At 44.5% G+C, this 18,443-nt stretch overlaps 1 protein-coding gene across 11 annotated transcripts in view; it reads left to right on the forward strand.

Moving 5' to 3' along the window:
- LOC108931534 (protein-methionine sulfoxide oxidase mical3a-like) overlaps positions 1 to 18,443 on the forward strand; it is a 73,823-nt gene that overhangs the window by 31,081 nt on the left and 24,299 nt on the right. For 8 of the 11 annotated variants that reach the window (XM_018747323.2, XM_018747322.2, XM_018747328.2 and 5 more), the window contains exons 2-23: positions 1,292 to 1,655; positions 1,795 to 2,002; positions 2,204 to 2,320; positions 2,519 to 2,620; positions 3,162 to 3,317; positions 3,766 to 3,866; positions 5,271 to 5,528; positions 5,649 to 5,764; positions 6,470 to 6,596; positions 6,696 to 6,789; positions 6,987 to 7,016; positions 7,428 to 7,575; positions 8,789 to 8,985; positions 9,100 to 9,212; positions 9,391 to 9,462; positions 9,588 to 9,764; positions 13,978 to 14,070; positions 14,825 to 14,899; positions 15,212 to 15,310; positions 16,011 to 16,121; positions 16,458 to 16,556; positions 18,175 to 18,282. In XM_018747323.2, coding sequence (XP_018602839.1) covers positions 1,380 to 1,655; positions 1,795 to 2,002; positions 2,204 to 2,320; positions 2,519 to 2,620; positions 3,162 to 3,317; positions 3,766 to 3,866; positions 5,271 to 5,528; positions 5,649 to 5,764; positions 6,470 to 6,596; positions 6,696 to 6,789; positions 6,987 to 7,016; positions 7,428 to 7,575; positions 8,789 to 8,985; positions 9,100 to 9,212; positions 9,391 to 9,462; positions 9,588 to 9,764; positions 13,978 to 14,070; positions 14,825 to 14,899; positions 15,212 to 15,310; positions 16,011 to 16,121; positions 16,458 to 16,556; positions 18,175 to 18,282 — 2,877 coding nt within the window. In that variant the 5' untranslated portion in view covers positions 1,292 to 1,379. Of the gene's footprint in view, positions 1 to 1,291; positions 1,656 to 1,794; positions 2,003 to 2,203; positions 2,321 to 2,518; positions 2,621 to 3,161; positions 3,318 to 3,765; positions 3,867 to 5,270; positions 5,529 to 5,648; positions 5,765 to 6,469; positions 6,597 to 6,695; positions 6,790 to 6,986; positions 7,017 to 7,427; positions 7,576 to 8,788; positions 8,986 to 9,099; positions 9,213 to 9,390; positions 9,463 to 9,587; positions 9,765 to 11,497; positions 11,606 to 12,332; positions 12,417 to 13,977; positions 14,071 to 14,824; positions 14,900 to 15,211; positions 15,311 to 16,010; positions 16,122 to 16,457; positions 16,557 to 18,174; positions 18,283 to 18,443 lie in introns of all 11 variants that reach the window. The other 3 variants (XM_029249687.1, XM_018747327.2, XM_018747332.2) reach the window with 3 other exon arrangements.

Raw genomic sequence — 18,443 nt, forward strand, 5'->3', positions numbered from 1 at the left:
TTATGGGGGAAGGAGTCTCCTCGGCCCTGATTTACAGCTCCAGTTCTTTGTCCTGTAGTGCGCTTGAGGTTTTCACCCGGCGTGTGTGCCCTGTGTCACAGCTCTACATACCCGACATGCTGTTTGCAGGGTTGACTCAGTTTTAAATTTGCCCTGTGTTTGAACTTTGCCACATCAGTGCTCTTCCAGGGTAAATTTAAAGAGACTCAGACACTGTTTTAAGTTACCCTAGCAACCAAAGAGTACATTGGACATGTTGTCTTTCAAGAGTTTTCTTTTCTCCTCTGTCATTGCTCACTACCAAGCATTTAATTCAGATCTTATTTGGGGGCATGCAGACACTCAGTTTTGTTGTTAATGGTTAATAGGTTGTTAATTGTGACCTGTTATTTAGAGAAAAAGAAACTTGCTCTTCAGCAATGTGCTGGTGATCAGGAAAGTGTGTGTGTGTGTGTGTATTTAAACAAAAAACGAAACCACCACAATGAGTGAGAGGGAGCCTTGTAGTTTTTTCACTGAGTAACCATCAGACCTGTTTCTGCTGGTATTTTTTTCAGAGCAGTGATTGATTATCAGTGAGAGTGTTGGGTGCTCTGTGATATCGTGACTTGATTTCCTGCATATGGAGTTGTCCCTGTGCACCTAGTACAGGCTGGTGACCTCTCCTTACCCTGTTTGGGCTGCCTCATGAAAGTGGGACTTCCTCTCTCTGGCTGTGCCACTCCATGATAAGAGGTCAAGGGCACTTGATGGCAGGATCCATCCTCAAAACACTGATCTCTTGTCAGTGAAATGCCTGTCTTGATTTGGAATGCAGTTTTCATTGCCATTTCTTGATTCATACAAGAGTTCCCAGAGAGCCTGCATTGTTATGTACGAGTGAAGACTGGAGTGTTCCTTTTTTACGGTTTCACTCTGAAGCACAGGAAAAGACTGAAATAGGCATAATTATATGATGTGGAAATAAGCAGAGATTTGGATCTTAAGTAGAGAATCACTTGTCTCTTCCAAATTTCTTCCATTGAAATGTGGTCCTTGTGGATGGCTTTTGTTTCCTTTGAAGTACTCCTTTTCCATGAGCCCTGTCGCGTAGGAAGGAGGATTTGACGTTTATCGTACGTTCATCTTGTCCTCTTTCTGACGGCTTTCCTGTTTGGCAGACAACTGCAACGGTTTTGGAATAAGAGCAGAATTGTTTGCTTTTGGACTGGTAAGGAAGACCTCTATTCTCTTTGTTGGGGTCACATTGCTTTGTTTCCATTGAAATGAGCCTTGTTCTCTTTCCTCACAGAGGGGCGATGTCTGAAGGTAGGAGCAGTCACTAAGGTGAAGAGCAGGAGGAGAGCCATTGACGGGGCAGGGGTCTGGTCCCTGACACCATGGGGGACGGAGGCGTGGCGGACACAGGGCAGAATGTGAACCAGTCCCACGTCTTGTTTGACCGCTTTGTCCAGGCATCCACTTGCAAGGGAACTCTCAAGGCCTTCCAGGAGCTATGTGACTTCCTGGAACTGAAGCCAAATGAATACCGAATCTTCTACCACAAGCTCAAGACCAGACTCAACTACTGGAAGGCCAAGGCCTTATGGGCCAAGCTGGACAAGCGAGCCTGCCTCAAGGACTACAAGAAGGGGCGCGCCTGCATCAACACAAAGGTAACTGCTTTAGCAATTAGCAGGCCTGACTGTCTCAGAGTTTGGATACTTAACCAAACCTGCTTGCTTCTTGAATTATTAGAGCAGTTAATCTGTGGTTGGATGGCTATTGATCAGTGCCCCCCCTTTCCCCCAACAGTGTCTGATCATAGGTGCGGGGCCATGTGGCCTAAGGACAGCCATCGAGCTGGCCTTCCTTGGGGCCAAAGTAGTACTGCTGGAGAAGAGGGATGCCTTCTCCAGGAACAATGTACTCCACCTCTGGCCCTTCACCATCCAGGACCTGCGTGGCTTGGGGGCCAAGAAATTTTATGGGAAATTCTGTGCTGGTGCCATTGACCATATCAGTGAGTGAAGAGCCATCCTTAACCACCTTTCTCATACAATGGGTTCCCTTTTAGTCCAGCAAACTAATCTATTATGCAGAAAACATGTCTGAAAAGCATTTTTATGCAGTAGTGGAATTGAGAACCCAAGAGAGCCAAATGTCGGGGAAAGGTTTCTAAAGACTAGCTTGGAATCTGAGCTGAACTCTGGTCTTTCTGCAGGTATCCGTCAGCTCCAGCTGATTCTGCTCAAGGTTGCTCTGCTGCTCGGCATCGAGATTCATGTAAATGTAGAGTTCAGACGATTGATTGAACCCCCAGAGGACCAGGAGAATGAAAGTAAGCTGGTGGGATCTGTTGTTCTTCTACTCTAGTGGTGGGAAAAGGGCACACTCTTAGTGTTTAGCAACTTAAAGCACATGTTTAATTTCTGGGTATGTGTAAAGGCTGATTAATTTCCCACGTATAGATACATATTTGTAATTCCTTAATTTCTGATGTCATTGAACATGATAGTTTGTGTCTTGTGTGTCACAGGAATAGGTTGGAGGGCAGAAGTTCATCCAAGGACACATCCTGTAAATGAGTTTGAGTTTGATGTCATCATTGGAGCCGATGGCAGGAGAAACACTTTGCCAGGTAATAGAAGAGCCATGCTAGGGCTAGAGACGATCACCCCAATCAGAAGTGGACAGCAGACCTGTGGGAGGCTGGAACTAACTGGGTCTTTTGTTCATTGTAATTCTCATCCCACTTGTGCTCCACACATCATCAGACATGGTACCCAGCTGCATTTTACTGGATATGGATCATTACGTCAAAGGTCAAACTGATTTGTTATTGCTACATCATGACTAACACCTATAGAATGTGCTGCCTGATTTGTGTCTGCTGTCTGTTTAGCTGTTGGAAGCTCAAAGTCTACCTGGGATGCATTACATGCCTATATTTAGCAAGGTCAGATGGAAAGCAAAGTTTGGATAAACTTGCATCATTCTGCTTAAATGGCTGGTATGATACAACATGAGGTCATTCAACATGACAAGAAGTGATTGGCGTTATTTTTTGATACTATTAAATCTTAAGAATATTTTCCGCCTTACACATTGTCATTGTCTCTGCCTTTGCTTTGGGAGCACGATTTGATGGTACGCTTCCTGTGTGGTGACTCGCACTTCAGGTTTCCGTCGCAAGGAGTTCAGGGGCAAACTGGCCATCGCAATTACAGCCAACTTCATCAACCGTAACACGACGGCTGAAGCCAAGGTGGAGGAGATAAGCGGCGTCGCCTTCATCTTCAACCAGAAGTTTTTCCAGGATTTGCGAGAAGCCACTGGTCAGTTTTGAGCCTTTTTAAAAATTATTTTCCTGAGTACCATTTGTGCTTTATCTGTGAAAAGTTAGAGCCAAATAGACTTGGTTGAAATGCAGCATGTTATGTTTTTTGAGTGCTGTTTCAAAATGAGCTGTTTGCACACTGTCGTTGATTATGGGGCATCTCTAATTGGCGGTTAGCTACCATGTCTGTTCAGTTTATTCATTCTTCTCTTGAGGGAAGTAAACCAGAATCTTAGCCCTCAATTGTGGACAAAGGACTTTGTCAATTAAAAGAGCATAATAAGTTTACGCTGCCTGACATGAGTGCTTTGTGCTGACATGGCAGTGTAAACGTGTCCCTGCACAATTACTGGAGCTGTGCTCCATTTGCCAAGGAGGGTCTATATTGGGGGAGAAAATATGGCTTCCTGGTTCGGGAAAATAACACGTCTGCCTCTGATTCCTAGGAATTGACCTGGAAAACATTGTCTACTACAAGGATGACACGCACTACTTTGTCATGACTGCCAAAAAACAGAGCCTGCTGGATAAGGGAGTCATCCTCCATGTGAGTGATCAAAGCCTGGTTTTTGCGATGGAAGGAGGGAGGGATAGGGCTTGTGAGGGTTTGGGGGGTGGGGGGCCATGTCTGGGGCACCACCAAGGTTTGCCAAATAGAACAGTCCAGCTCAGGAAACAAACAGGCAGCTCAACCAATCTTAATGAGAAATTTGTGTCTCTGGAGCACACTTCAAACAATGAGACACAGTCCCTTTCCTGCTGTGATCTTTTTTTTTTCTCCCTCCCATGAAATCAAAAGCTTGAAGTTTAAGGGCTTTCTGCAACATTTGGTCTTCTGTGTTGAAATTTGTTTACTTAACATTCCATAAAGCAAGTTATTTTTCACTTACATGGTGGTTAATTTTCTCTGGGCTTCTGGTTCAGTTATGAAATATTTCCAACTTTAAAATTGCCAGTGTGCAGTTGATCATCAATGAGAGCTTTGTTACAGTTCTGATGCTGTCCATTCCACTTTGCTTTGGTAAAGGGAGCTGTGCATGTCAGACAGCAGCCAAAGGGCAGCAGAGTCATTGCAAATGGGCACCTTTTCACTGTTGGGTTTCTAGGATTGCATGATTGCTGAAAAGTCCTGCATGGCCCGGAGCACAATGTGCCACGCCCACTCCTGAGCCCTCGACGAGTGTTCATTTTCATTTTCATTTATTCATTTATCAGATGCGTTCAGAGGAAGCGAAGGGACAAGGTTGCAAACCTACGACAGTGATGCTTGTAATTTTTTGAAAGCAGCACTGAGGTTGCTGCTGTTCCTTGGTGCAGCTGTTGTTCAGCATCCCAGTCCATATTAGAGCTCCGAATGTTTGTCTGCCAGTGTTGCAGGAGGAGGCCCAGCAGAACATCCTGTGATCTGTATGCTTTGCCTGAGAATGATGCTTGTGTACAAATTACCTTAGGGTTTAGGAGGACAAACTGTAGGACAAACTACCTAGGATTTTGCTTTAAAAAAAAAAAAGCTCCTTGCCCAGGGGACTACCACTCGCAACACACAGTGACCCTGTCAAATGCAAGGAGTGTGTCTCTTGCTGCTCTGTCTGCAGTGTGTAAAATAAAAAGTGCACTTAGCTTTGATTACAGAATTTCCAGTGCCTCTTCTAGGATCACAGTAAATGCCAACACAACGACTTCTCTGTTTCCTTTCTAAAAGTAGTATCACACTTCAGGTGCTGTCAGAGTTTAAATGTAATTTGACCCTGTTTCAGTACTGGTGCGTCACACCCGGCTCAGATATGCCTTGTAGAAACTTGCCTGTATTTATTGGTGTCATATAGACCCTCTCCAGTCCAGTGGGCTAAAACGGTTTCCTGCTTTTGCAAGAGTGTGGGGTGGTGTCTATCTCTGAATCAGTCACTGAGCAAAAGGTCCTGTGGTGTGACTCAATCTCTGCTTCCTTCAGGACTATGCTGATACAGAGTTGCTGCTGTCCCGGGCCAACGTGGACCAGACGGCTCTCCTGGCGTACGCGCGTCAGGCTGCCGACTTCTCCACCAACCGCCAGCTGCCCCAACTGGACTTTGCCATCAACCACTATGGACAACCAGATGTGGCAATGTTTGACTTCACCTGCATGTATGCATCAGAGAACGCCGCCCTGGTGCGCCAGCGCAACAGCCATCAGCTGCTCGTTGCACTGGTGGGGGACAGCCTGTTGGAGGTGAGGGGTGGCAGGAGAGGGGTGCATTGCTCTAAGAGAGGGGAGAGAGATCGTGCAGGAAGACAAGTGATAATTATGTGATAAACAGATGTCAAGTCCCTTTCTTGGGTTCTTCTGCAGCCCTTCTGGCCTATGGGCACAGGCATTGCTAGGGGCTTCCTGGCTGCCATGGACTCAGCGTGGATGGTGCGCAGCTGGGCGCAAGGAAACTCTGCCCTAGAAGTGCTGGCTGAGAGGTAAGGGAAGTGCTGCTGAGTGGTGGAGGATCAACTCTGGGCCCACTGCTTTTCTGCTGCAGGACTACCAATGGTCTGTCCTGGAGAACCCCAGTATGGGACTAGCTAATAACATAGTAAATGGAAGGTTTCAGGTTCGAATCCCACTTGTCTCTGTTGCAGCCTTGAGCAAGATACTTATCCTAAATTGCTCCAGCAAAAATGACCCAGATGTATAAATAAGTAATTTATAGGTAGCTTAATATTGTTAGTTGCTTTGGAGAAAAGTGTCAGCTAAATGAATGAATGAATGTGAATTGATCACTTTGTACATTCCAAATAATCTCACGGTACAAAGTAGAGTCTGTAACATCTGTAATCTTTGTCATTTTAGAAATCATACCTTTCTAAATTATTACAAATTAAAATGTAGGTCTGTTCACAGATCAGGCTCAAATAACAGCTTGGACTGAGGACGTAGAAGAGTGATTTTGGACACCTGAGGTCTGATGTGTACCATGGTATCTTATGTCTACATTTATTCATTTAGTGATGTGCAGTGTTAAACTACTTACAATTTTTTGCCCATTTACATATAACTTCTACTGGAGCGATTTAGGGTAAATGGCTTGTTCAGGGGTACTGCTGCAGGAGGTAGGATTTGAACCTGGTCCTTCGGGAACTGAATGATTTCTCGTTGCTCCATACCCGTATGCCTGTCAATAGGGAGAGCATCTATCGGCTCCTTCCTCAGACCACCCCAGAGAATGTCAGCAAGAACTTCAGCCAGTACAGTGTGGACCCCACCACGCGCTACCCTAATATCAGCCTACACTTTCTGAGGCCCAACCAGGTGTGTGTTACTCCCATTTTCCTGTGAGACGAGATGTCATTTAGGATCAGTTTGCGCCCTGCAGGCAGAGTAAAGTGATTTTTCTGATTCTTCTTCCAGGTGCGACACCTCATAGACACGGGAGAATCTAGAGACTTGCGTGTTGATATGGAAAATGTGGTCAACGCTTCAACGCCCAAGCTACTGCGAAACGGTAGGCAGCTTTTACCAGATCTTCTCCATCCAGAGTGGTGGTTGTTTCAGCTGTCTATTATGGCTGCACACTAAGAGAGCCTTTTGAGCAATTTTTTACCGTCGAGGTGCACTTCAGATGGTGTTGGTGCTAGAGCACTCTCTAGGCTCTGCTGTTTAGTACCGCTGATGTATCACGATGCATTGTTCCCATTCTAGACAGCTGTGAGTTTGAGAACGTTCTGCAAGGTAATGTTACAAAGGATTCAAGTCAAAAGGCATGAGGAACACTCCCCCCTTCCACCCCCAAAATATCAGTTCTAAGAGCCACAGTGCTTAACCATCTTGAATGTGTTGCTGTCACAGTTGCTTCATTTAACACCTAAGCATTACATAACAAATAAACAGCACCCGCATATCAGAGCAGATACATTTTGTACTGGTTTTTTTGGAAAGGAACTGTAATATTTTTACTAATTTGACACTCAGTAATAGGTCTGACTTTCTTTGGGTTGAACATCTAACAATTTTAATATCAGTTTAATTTTAAATGTTCTTGCGGTGATTGGAGTTTTGATCATGCTGTAACTGGATGTAAGGGTAATTGTGGAAGCAGGGCTTGTCTCTTTGTCATTCAGTCACGCCTTTGCTCTACTCCAGACTCCATCGCACGCTCCAGCAAGCTGCTGAGCTGGTGCCAGCGGCAGACAAATGGCTACCGGAATATTGCAGTCACAGACCTCACCATGTCGTGGAAGAGTGGACTGGCGCTGTGTGCCATCATCCATCGCTACCGGCCTGACCTCATGTGAGCTGTGACTCCACCCATGGGCGCCTGACCAGTACATCACTGGAGCTTTCTTTAAATCCTTAAGGGCCTGATAGGATCAGGAAACCTGAAGTCCTGCTCCTGGCTCTTGATAAATGAGGGTTTGTAGAGCAGGGCTGCATTGGATTATGTGGAAGGCCTGTTGCTACCGTTTGCTTGATGGCTGTTATTTCAGGAGCGGCCCGAAGGCCTTCCAGTTGTGCCACGCTCTGGAATGCCTCGTTAGCAACTGTTTCCTGTAATTTGTGTGTGGTGGGAACTGTTTGGATGGCAGCAGTGGGTGGTGAGTCACGTCAGCAGTCCGCTTGGCCTCCTTTCCCTGCGGTGTCTGGGACAGAGCAACCTCCCCCTCCCATTTTTGTTGCACAAAATTTGGGAGTCTGTAGGAATCCTCGTGTAGTGTGTGAGCTCAGAGACACTCTTAGATACGTATGATGTGGTACACTGTAGCGTTCAAGGTTTGACATTAATGGTTATTCAACTGGCTGGGATAGGTAACTTGTTTAAAGCTTCATAGTTGGAGAGGTGGACAATGAATAAAGGCAGAACATTAAGAAATTTAATGCAAAATGACGAACTGACACGTGTGATCCATGAAAAACCATGTCTGTCACCTGCACTTTTGTTTTGAAATTGTTAGAAAATGCTCAGATTTGTCAAAAATAAATTGAAATAGCACCGCTATTTTGCTATTTTAGTTCATTTGTATTGGTGCTATGCTTCAAGTGTACTTCCTTTTACGTGATGCTCTGATTTCTTTACTTTGATTATACTTTACAGGGATATTTTACACATAGACTTTTACTTATATTGGTCTTTCCATTATGTTCCTAGATTTGACAGGTAAAATGTGGAATGTACTCATCCTGCCAACAACTGGACACAAAAAATAAACGCTGAGCCCTGATGTTACTAGCTTAACAAGTGCAATGCAGTAATTTACCACTAGATGTGCTGGTGTGGTGTTTGCTGGGAAATTGTTTTGTATTCTGAAGATGCCATGTGGGAGTTTGACATGACAGAGGGACACTGGGCAGCTTCTGGTGTGTGTGAGAGAATGGAGGGAGGGCATGGTGGCACACTTCACCTGGTTATGTGGTCTTGCAGTGGCATCTACGATGGCATCTGCAGTATCATGTTGTGCTTGCGCTGCTGCTTCCTATCTTACCCACATACCCTTACTTCCCCACAGAGACTTTGACTGCCTGGAGGAGTGGAACCAGGAGAAGAACAACCAATTGGCCTTCGATGTGGCTGAGCGGGAGTTTGGCATCTCCCCCATTATGACTGGCAAGGAGATGGCCTCGGTGGGGGAGCCAGACAAGCTCTCAATGGTCATGTACCTCAGCCAATTCTATGAGATGTTCAAGGACACGGTGCCCCCTGGTGGTGAGTAGCTGAACCTTTTAAATCATGGCTTATATGTTATGCAGCCTCAGTCAATGAAGAATTTAGCTGCCTTTTTTAATTCTTATTTTCATTTAGATATTTATTGCTTTTCAGAAAACCACAATCTGAGTCCCGAGGAGAAGGCAGCTCTGATTGCCAGTACAAAGTCTCCCATCTCGTTCCTGAGCAAGTTGGGCCAGAGCATCTCCCGTAAACGTAATCCCAAGGTGCGTACCTGCTTGCTGCCTCTGGTCTGTTTAATGTAGATTCAGTGTGGTGTCAGTGTGGTGATATGTTACTGCACTGTACTGTGCCGTGTAGGCAGCATTCTCAGAACATGCTGGAAAGCTACAAGGAATTGGGAAGTCATCACTGTAACTGTAGCTGTGCTTTACTTTCTACCAGGACAAGAAAGAGAAGGATACAGATGGTACTGGGAAGAGGAGGAAGACCAGTCTGCCTGGCCTGACTGAGGATGTGAGTCATGATCTGTAATGTCACACAACACTGATTCTGTGCCACATTTTTATTCTGTTTCCCAGCAGAAGACACTTTCTTGATGACCTATCCTTTATCAGTATTTTAATTCCCCTCCACTCCAGGAGGAGGTTCCTCGGGGTCTCCGTGGTGACCGTCCCCTGCTGTCCACTGCCCTGACAGAGCGCAGGATGGATGCAGTGGCTGGGGGCAACAACAACAAGGTCAAGTCCATGGCCTCTCAGCTCCTGGCCAAGTTTGAGGAGAATGCCCCGGTGCATTCCACCGGCCTGAAGAGACAGGTACAGGTGGTCCCTGATTAACGATGGCTTACAATTTTTTTTTGACTTTATGATGGTGAGCTGGCGATAAACATTCAGTAGAAACTGTACAAGCGATACTCTCTCACACAATGCTGGGCAGCAGCAGCGATCTGCATCTCCCAGTCTGTCATGCAAAGGTGTGTTAGGTGTATTAAATGCATTTTCGACTTACAACGGGTTTCGCGGAATGTAACCCCATTGTAAGTCAGGGACCACCTGTATGCCGAATGTTGAGGAGGCAGCGGAGGGGTGCAGATGACTTTGGTGAGAGAGCTGGTTCTTCGGGCTTCCTTACACAAATCCAACCCCATCATTTATTCATCTCTGCAAACCTGCTGGACTGTGTGTCCTGATTTCTTTTTGCCGTAACGTTTTTTTCCAACCTTTCTGCAGTATTTTTTTAGGTTTTAAGTGGGAGGTTCTTTAAGCAATTAACTGTTAAACCAGTGAGTCTAACAGCACAGTATCAGCCAGTGGAACCTGCCTTCAACCTAGTTTGTTGAACTTTATTTCCAGAATGCAAATATTTATATCACAACGGTTTTGAGGAGGTATTTAGAAAACGGCAATCATGTCCTTTTAGGGCTGAGCGTGTTTACTGACCCCTATGTGACTGTTGAAGGGGCAGCAGCACTGAACAGCGAGATGAGCAAAAAGGATGTGTATCCGTGAAACACTAAAGCTTTTGTTTGTTGAAGGCGCGTCTCTATCTGAAATTTATCTGGGATTTCAAAGTAGAATTCTTTGAAACATGTCTTTTGTCCTTGCATTGTACCTGGGCACCCCCTCTTCATTCATCGTAGCACTGCTTTGCTCGTGCGAGAGAGCAGTGCAGCTCTCGTGAATCTGCTGGAAAGAATATATTTGCATTGTTGTTTTGAAGTGCTTCTTTGCAAGAATGTATTGTACAGGGTTACTAGATGGTATTTTAACATGTGTTGTATAGACTGGAACAAATGGGGATTACTTTTTAGCTGATTTCCATAAGTATTTATCAGTATTTTAGGGCTCCTTTTTCTATAATGGACTAATTAACTGTAATGACAAACTGGGTTGTTTGCGAGGAGCTAAACCTATTTGTGTCCTGTTCTTGCAGTCGGGGTGTTGAATTTAATTATCCCGCCTTGTATTCTAACCACCTGGTCAAAGGTGTGTGTGTGTGTGTGTGTGTGTGTGTCTCTCTCTGGTGGTGTGATCACAGTTTTAGGAATTTGTAGGGTGGGGGTCAGTTCTTCTCACTGTGTTGTTTTTACCCTCCGTCACGGTGAACTTCCTCCTCCCTGTGTGATGACTCTGCTTGTTTAATAAGACTTATCTGGAGAGTTATCTGGATTTAAGTATTAAATCCGACCTTTAGCCTTCTTCACTTTTTCAATGGAATCTGAACTTTTGCACTTGGCTGCATGATTAGTATATTGCATGTTATTTTTCTGTGACTGTTATCTGTCTCATGAGGCAGACTTTCCATTAGTTTTGTCTACTTTCTGTTCTGCAGCTGCACTGGAATTTGAAAAATGTATTTTTTTTTCTTTAATTTTCATCTGTTCTAGCAGAATATCTTTTTCTTCCATGAATTGTTTCTCTGTTCTTCTCTCCTCGCTCACCTCCCGCTGTATGGGCTGCACTCTGTCCTCGTCGATGTGCCCGGGCCTTTCACTGGCTTTAACTTGCCACCGTGCCCGCACACATGCTTCTATCACCCCTTGCGCTAGGCACAGGGCGGGTCCATGCCCAACCTGGAGCCTCTGCTGCCCCCACCCCTGCCCTCTGTACCCCCGAAAGACCCGGTACGCCTGGCCCCTGTTCCAGCATGGAGAAAGGTAACCAGCGCACACACTGTGCTATAGTTCCAGTGAACCTGTTCTTTGAGCCCTTGTTTACCAGTGTGGGCTCTAACCTAGGGACCCACGTGACAATACACACGTGCAGTTACAGCTGTAATCACAGTGGCTGTGTTTGTGCCTTTTTATTAAAGAGAAGAATCGCACTGGGTCACAGCAACATAGATGAAGAGCACATGGAGAAGTTGCAAACACATCTGTGTACATAAAACAAGGCCAAAAAAAGGTCACAAGGTTACAATAAGAATTTCTATTGTGATTAAACAATAAACAGAAGTTGGACAAATCAGTTTTTTTGCTGAAGACTTATGGAACAGTTGAATAAATCCCATTTCAGTGAGCTCATATCCTGTGACTTACCCACAATCAATATATCAAACCCTATGACAATGCATTGGAGGAATGTAGTGAAGGAGTTTCATTTGCGCCTGGATGCTGTGGGTGGTGCTGGCAGGGAAGATTCTAGCACATATATTGACCATTAATAATCACCAATAGAGAGGTCAGAGTCCTATTTCCATGTTTCCCTCACTGTATGATAAAGGCTAGCAGTAAAGAGCATAATGCAGAAGTCATGGCCCTGGAATTGTTTGTGCTTGAAATGGAATGTGTGCTGTTATGTGTGAACAATATCACCAGTGCTGTCACTTCACACTCTCTTGCTGTCTCCCATGGCCCTTTCCCTACGCCCCACAATGCCTCACAGAAACGCACCCAGCAACAGGAGCAGCTGAGTTTCCGCTATAAGGAGAAGGTCAGGTGTCAGACACTTCCCAGCAGGGGGGAGCAGGTACAAACTCACCTGTAGCTCCCTGTAGTTGCTGCTCCCTCACACTGTTCTCGTCTACAGTAGCTTTGATACCTAGATGTTTTGCTATATGAAGTGTCACTTTTCTCTGAAGTCAACACAGTGCAGGTGACAGTTTTAGTGGCATTTTGTTTTTATCTTTGTCTTTAATGCAGTTACTCAAAATTTTAAGAACAAACCATTAGCATTAGATGTAATTTAAAATAATTACAATGTGTAATAATCTGAAAAGATTTGTCCCTTGGAGTTCTGATCATCTTAAACATTTAAATGCTCATTTTAATAGTTGGCAAAGGAGAGTATTGGAAAAGCGCTGACTGCTTCCCGTGAGTCCTGTTTCGCAGTTGAGTTGACATCTTCCATCATAGATGATCTCTTAGAAATCTAGTTTGTCTTTGTGTGTTTGTAATGACTTTCAAACTATTCTAAACATACTGCGATTCCTCCGTCTTTTTTTTTTTTTTTGCTTCCCCAAAAAACACAAATGTTTTTTGTGGTGTGAGAAGAAAAACAGCAGCCACATTCTTTTTGCTTTTCTTACAGAGCTATGAGCAGTGGAACAGTCCTGCTGGACATCATTAACTCCTGTTTGGATTTTCTCTCTAACAGACCATCTCTCTGTTTGTTGGAGGGTCATTGTTTCACACATGCCTGTCTTTCTTGTCCTAAGGACATTAGCAGTGGTTGTAGCCAAGAGTCAGTCTACAGGGGCAGTACTCCCTGAGCATGGAGCCTTTCTTTGTGTCCATCCAGTATTTGTGTATTTGTGAGAAACTTCTTGTGAATTCTTTGGAGTTATCTGGATTCCTGCATAAAATAAAATGTTCTTCACCTAAATAATAATATTAAAGACATTGTTCAACACAGGAATTTACGCTGCCATTTTACACAGTCTTTATTGAACATAAGGTTTAAAGAGTTAAGATCATTGATAGAAAAATGATGTGAACCCTTATGTAATAACTAGTGGAACCTCCTTTACTGTCAGTAATCTCAGCCAAAAGCTTTTTGTAGCTTGTGATCAGACCTGCACACTGGGTAGGAGGTATTTTGTCCAGTTCCTGTGTACAAAACTTGGCTTTTTGTTTTTTCCTTCTTTGGGATGTCCTGCTTCAGAGGCCTGCTTTAGATCATGGTACAGCATTTCAGTTGTCTTTATTTAGTATAATGCCTTGAAGATGAAGATCAGAACATGTGTTAGGAGCCATTCATGCAGAAATCAAGATAATTCCTAAGGGTTCACAAACCTTTTTTTACACTTGTGTGTGTTAATGGTGATGTCAGAGGTATTTGGAGAGATCTGAAATAAACATTTGAATGTGAAAGGGTTGAGTTTTAGGGGCACAGTGAGGATGTGTACATCTAGGTAAGTTAAAGCATTTGGGTTGAGTGTTTGACCACTTACTATACAGACCTGTGCAGTGCTTGCGTACACTTGAACCTAGATGGCTGTTTCAGTGCAGTGGAGAAGTGAAGTATGGTGGAGTTTAAACTCCAGCAAAGCGCAGGGTGACACTGAGGCTCTCCTTTATTCTCTCTGAAGGCCAGGAGCACAGCCAGCGGCTCGCGGAGCTGCCCTAAGAAAATCATTGTGCTCTCCTCTTCCTCCAACTCTTCGCTCTCTCTCCATACACAGGTGAAGCTCCGAGTCTCCTGTCCTGTCATACCTTCTCTTCCTCTTATTTATCAGCTTTGCCTTGTTCAGCTGTACCATGTCTTCTTGTGCTCCCTTGGCAAAATACTTCAGTAGCAGTTCCTGCCCTCTACTAGCAGCTGCTGGTTTCTTTGAAAACCTCTGAAAGAATTAAATGCATGTTCCTCATTGTGTCACTGAGTGGGAACATATGAATTGCAGGAAGCTCTTCAGGTATCACTGCTTTCAGAAATGGCAGAACTGTTAATACTTCCCGTTTCTGTGTGAATGCCCACTGGTGTCTAACGATGGTATGACTAACATCTCTGTGATCTTTTGAGTAGAAGCATGAGAAGTGCCTCTGTTGGGAGTTATGTGCTCTCTGGATAGATGACAGCTTTTTGGTAACCATGTGACACATCACTTGCCTTCTAGGAATATGGCTGGAATAAGTGGCTGATTAGATGTGTTGGACTGTGATTGTTATAAACCAAAAGTTCATAAAAGTGGACTTTGTGCCCTAGTTTTCGTAAGCTTTTTGAGCTGTGATCGAAAGATCTGGTCATTGTCCCAGCACTGAGCCTGAGGTGCCACGTTGACTGTCTCTATCCAAGTGTAACTCACAGGTGATGGTTTAGAATTTAATTTGATGATGTACATGGCATTGAGCACGATGACATTTCCAGCATCTTGTTCGGTCTGTTTTGGTCTTGTGCTCCTTGCATTCATTTTAGATTCGACTCACTTTTTCCTGCAGGAGAAAGTTTCCTGTCCTACCCCAGCCGATGACCATGTTCCTGAAGGCAATACACACAAATTTGAGAAGCCACAGGTGAAACACCCTCTACCTGGGCTGGTCAGGCTATATGATGTGGGCGTGGAGAGATAATGTGGGCTAGATTTGCATTTTCTTAACCCCATGTTATGTCAGATGCCCAAACAAAATCAAAATCGTGTCTTTGAAATCAAGGTTGTGAATAATGCCATAATAATGCACTGTATAAATTTAAGATACGAATGAGATGCAAGTGCTATGAAGGTAGATGGACCTTCTTGCTCTTTCTTCATCATGTCATTCAGTGCGGTTTTTCTTTTCCTAAGTTTGCCTTGACTTTAACAGTTCTTTCTTCTTTCTCCTCTGGAGCTCATGAAAAAGCCCTCGCGCTTCTTTATGGAGCAGTGGTATCAGTCAAGGGGCCTTCAGCCTGACAGTGCTCTGCCGTCCCCTGAAACCCCTGGCCAGGTGGGGCCTGCCAGAGCCTGGAGTGTAGCCTTGTTCTCCCTTACTGGCCCTGCTAAAGTGGAGAAGCTTTGAAAAGAGTTTACTAACCATGGGCTCTTGCATCTGCTACTGGAGAAGCTCTATAACACAGCATGCTAGTCATGTGCTTTTTCTGGAAAGGTCTGTGATGCATCATGCTAAATGCTGAGCCTGTTGGTCATTACTTCCCAAAAAGCTGCATGAGGCAGCTAGCTAACCATGTACTCCAGTTCTGTAGTGCACCATGGTAAGTGTAGGCCCCTTGTATCCGTAGTTTCGTGTTTGTGTGTTGAATGACTTTTCACAGTGGTCATGTGACAGCCTGGGGGTCGTTGAGAGGTTTTAATTTGGTTTAGTTAACTGTGACAATTAGCATAGTGCTTTTTTCCATTTTCTTCTCTGTGGCCAGCCTTTATCGCGTGTTACAAGCTGTGCCCGAGGTGTCATTCTGCATTTGGAATTTTGTGCTGGAAGGTGAGCAGCTCTAGGAAAGGTCAGAAAGTGAACTCTGCATGGTGTTTTGAAGCTGTCTTGCAGTTTTGGGGAAAAAATCAGTTGAGCATCCCTGTGATCACCACTTCTGTATGTCTCATGTTGGCAGGGTTATAGACCAAGGATGCACAGTGCGTGACTGGCTGTGTGGGTTAAGAAGTCAAACATTGTGCACCGCTTCTTCTTGCAGGAGTCTCAGCTTCTCCAGCCTGAAGACCAGTCGCCCGTACGCATCTCTAGCGTTCAGGAGAGAGCTGTCTCTCTGGCCTCTAAGTTCACAGACAAACCAGAGAAGTCACAGGTGAAACACTGCCTTCTACCTGGGCTGCTCAGGCTATACAGCTGTTTAGATGAAGAGGTCGAGTGGAAAATGTGGAACATTATCAGATCAGGACGAATAAGAGAAAGTATATAGAAGAGCCGTAGACATGCATTGAAGTGGGATATGTCTGTACACTACATACTGTTACAGACTACAGTCTGTAAACTTTTTGCAAGAAATGAAATATGTTTGTAGAGACATTTCCAGGTAACGGTGATCATTTCAGCATGTTTAGTTTTCCTTGATTTCTTCCGTTATTGTGCCTTCTGCTGCTGACTTTCTTTGCTCTTGCTTCTTTTCCTCTCTGCTCTGGAGCCCAAGAAAAAGCCCTCCAGCTTCTTTTTAGAGCAGTGGCACCTCTCTCGTGGCCTTCGATCTGGCCAGCCTCTCTCCTCTCCAAACACACTGCGACAGGTATCCTGGCCTGGGCCAGGTGGCCACTCTTCACAAGCTTGTGGGCCCCACTTCTAGAAATGGGCCCGCCAGTACATCTTACTAACCTTCTTCTTTTAATAGACATGATTCCCCTCACTGTGATCTCGTCTAATTTTAAGAAAAATGCAATAATGTAGAATAATCTTAGGCCCTGTTTTGGACAGACTGTAATACCGCACACTGACCTTAGGTCTGTCACTGTTCCCACTGGATAGTCTAATGTTGGACACACGCTAGTGTTAGGCTTCTCACGCTTTCTATTGGACAGATGACCCTTGGCTTTGGTATGTTGCCCACCGTGGCTTTGTTACCAGTTTTAACACTTCATAAATACACACATGCCAATAACTCTTGTTTCATGGCTGGTGGAAGCAGCAGTAGTGGTTAGAACTGCTGCTTTGCCCTCGGAGGACCAAGACTGAAATTCCACCTCGTGCTGTAGTACCCTTAGGCAAGGTACCCCACTGGATGTGCACTCAGATACGAGAATGTGTGGCCATAACAGTTTACTTACACATCTTATTTGTACTTTATTTGTGATGGATATATAGTTTAATGGTAAATTATGTATACATATTTCTTCATGTTCCCTGTTTGTTCTATTTCTCTTTGGTGGTAGCTGTCCCCACCTTAAAAGGAAAGATTACTGCTTGTGCATTCTTAGTAAAGTGGAACATAAGTCTGTGAATATAGGTACATTCATCTGCCTGCTCTAATTGAGAGAATAAAGTTGTGAAGCCTGTTAACATTTATATTATGGATGCCCTGTGTACAATAAATTCTTAAATGCCTTTAGGTACTGTGTAATTTTGTCTTTTTGAAAATTAGTTTACCGCTCGTTTTCAGGCAAATTTGGTCCGGTAGTAAAGTCTTACAGCAGAGTAATACTACATGCACAAACCTCATGTGAGTCTTGTCCTAGATTCTCCGTTTGTCCCAGGGCAGTTTTCATATAAAGTATGTTGTTAAATATAGTGTTTTGCTTTGGTTCTGGTCAAAACACATTACACTCGCCATATTTAATTGGTTTCTGTAGGAAAATGTTCATAACCTACGGTTGTTAATCCAGGCTCTGCTGGGTTAAACTAGGGACAGGAAATCTGGGTCGTCAAGGGCAGTTTGAGGTCCTGGTACTGCAGGGTGGCATCGGACTACAGAGGACATGAGATTTATGAATGCTGCAGTCTATCTGGGCTTGTTGTTTGCCTTTGTGTGTTGAGGCTACATAGCAGAGCGCCTCAGGGCGTTAGGCATGTGATGTTATCTGTAACCGCTCTCATTTGGAGACACGTGTCCCATTAATGCTTTCAAGACGTGGAAAGGCCTCAGTCTTTAAATTTCTGTGTTCTCTGCCTTACTTTTATGCATAGCTGCTTCTTTTTGACATGCTTGGTCGGCGAAACATGCGGACACCTTTGACTTGTCTCATGTCTGCAGTGGTGTTTGTGTGTCTTACCTAAACTGTGATCAACCCTGGCTGTTTGCTTCATTCGGCTATCTGCCTTTGCCGTTAACCTTTGCTTGCATGTACTTGTGCTGTAGTTTGTCCTGTTCCTTTCTCTGATCACTATCCTTTCTCCTTCTGCCATTCTGGTAGAGATATGTAAAGATGTACACAGGGGGAGTGAGTTTATTGGCTGAACAGATAACCAATCAGCTTCAAAGTCAGGAGGAGCCCAAGCCCCTTCTTGACAAGAAGGAATTGGTAAGCTTATGTGGTGATGTAGACATGTAGATGCCAGAAAAGACTGACCAACTGAAGTGACTAATTGCCCTGGTGTTTTTCCAGTGTGCTTTGCCCAGTGTCCTCTGCTTGTCCTTCAGGTGGCCCTTCCTCTTGGAGTAGACACTAACCATGTACTAATT

This window comes from Scleropages formosus, chromosome 2, assembly GCF_900964775.1.
Source record: "Scleropages formosus chromosome 2, fSclFor1.1, whole genome shotgun sequence".
NCBI lineage: Eukaryota > Metazoa > Chordata > Actinopteri > Osteoglossiformes > Osteoglossidae > Scleropages > Scleropages formosus.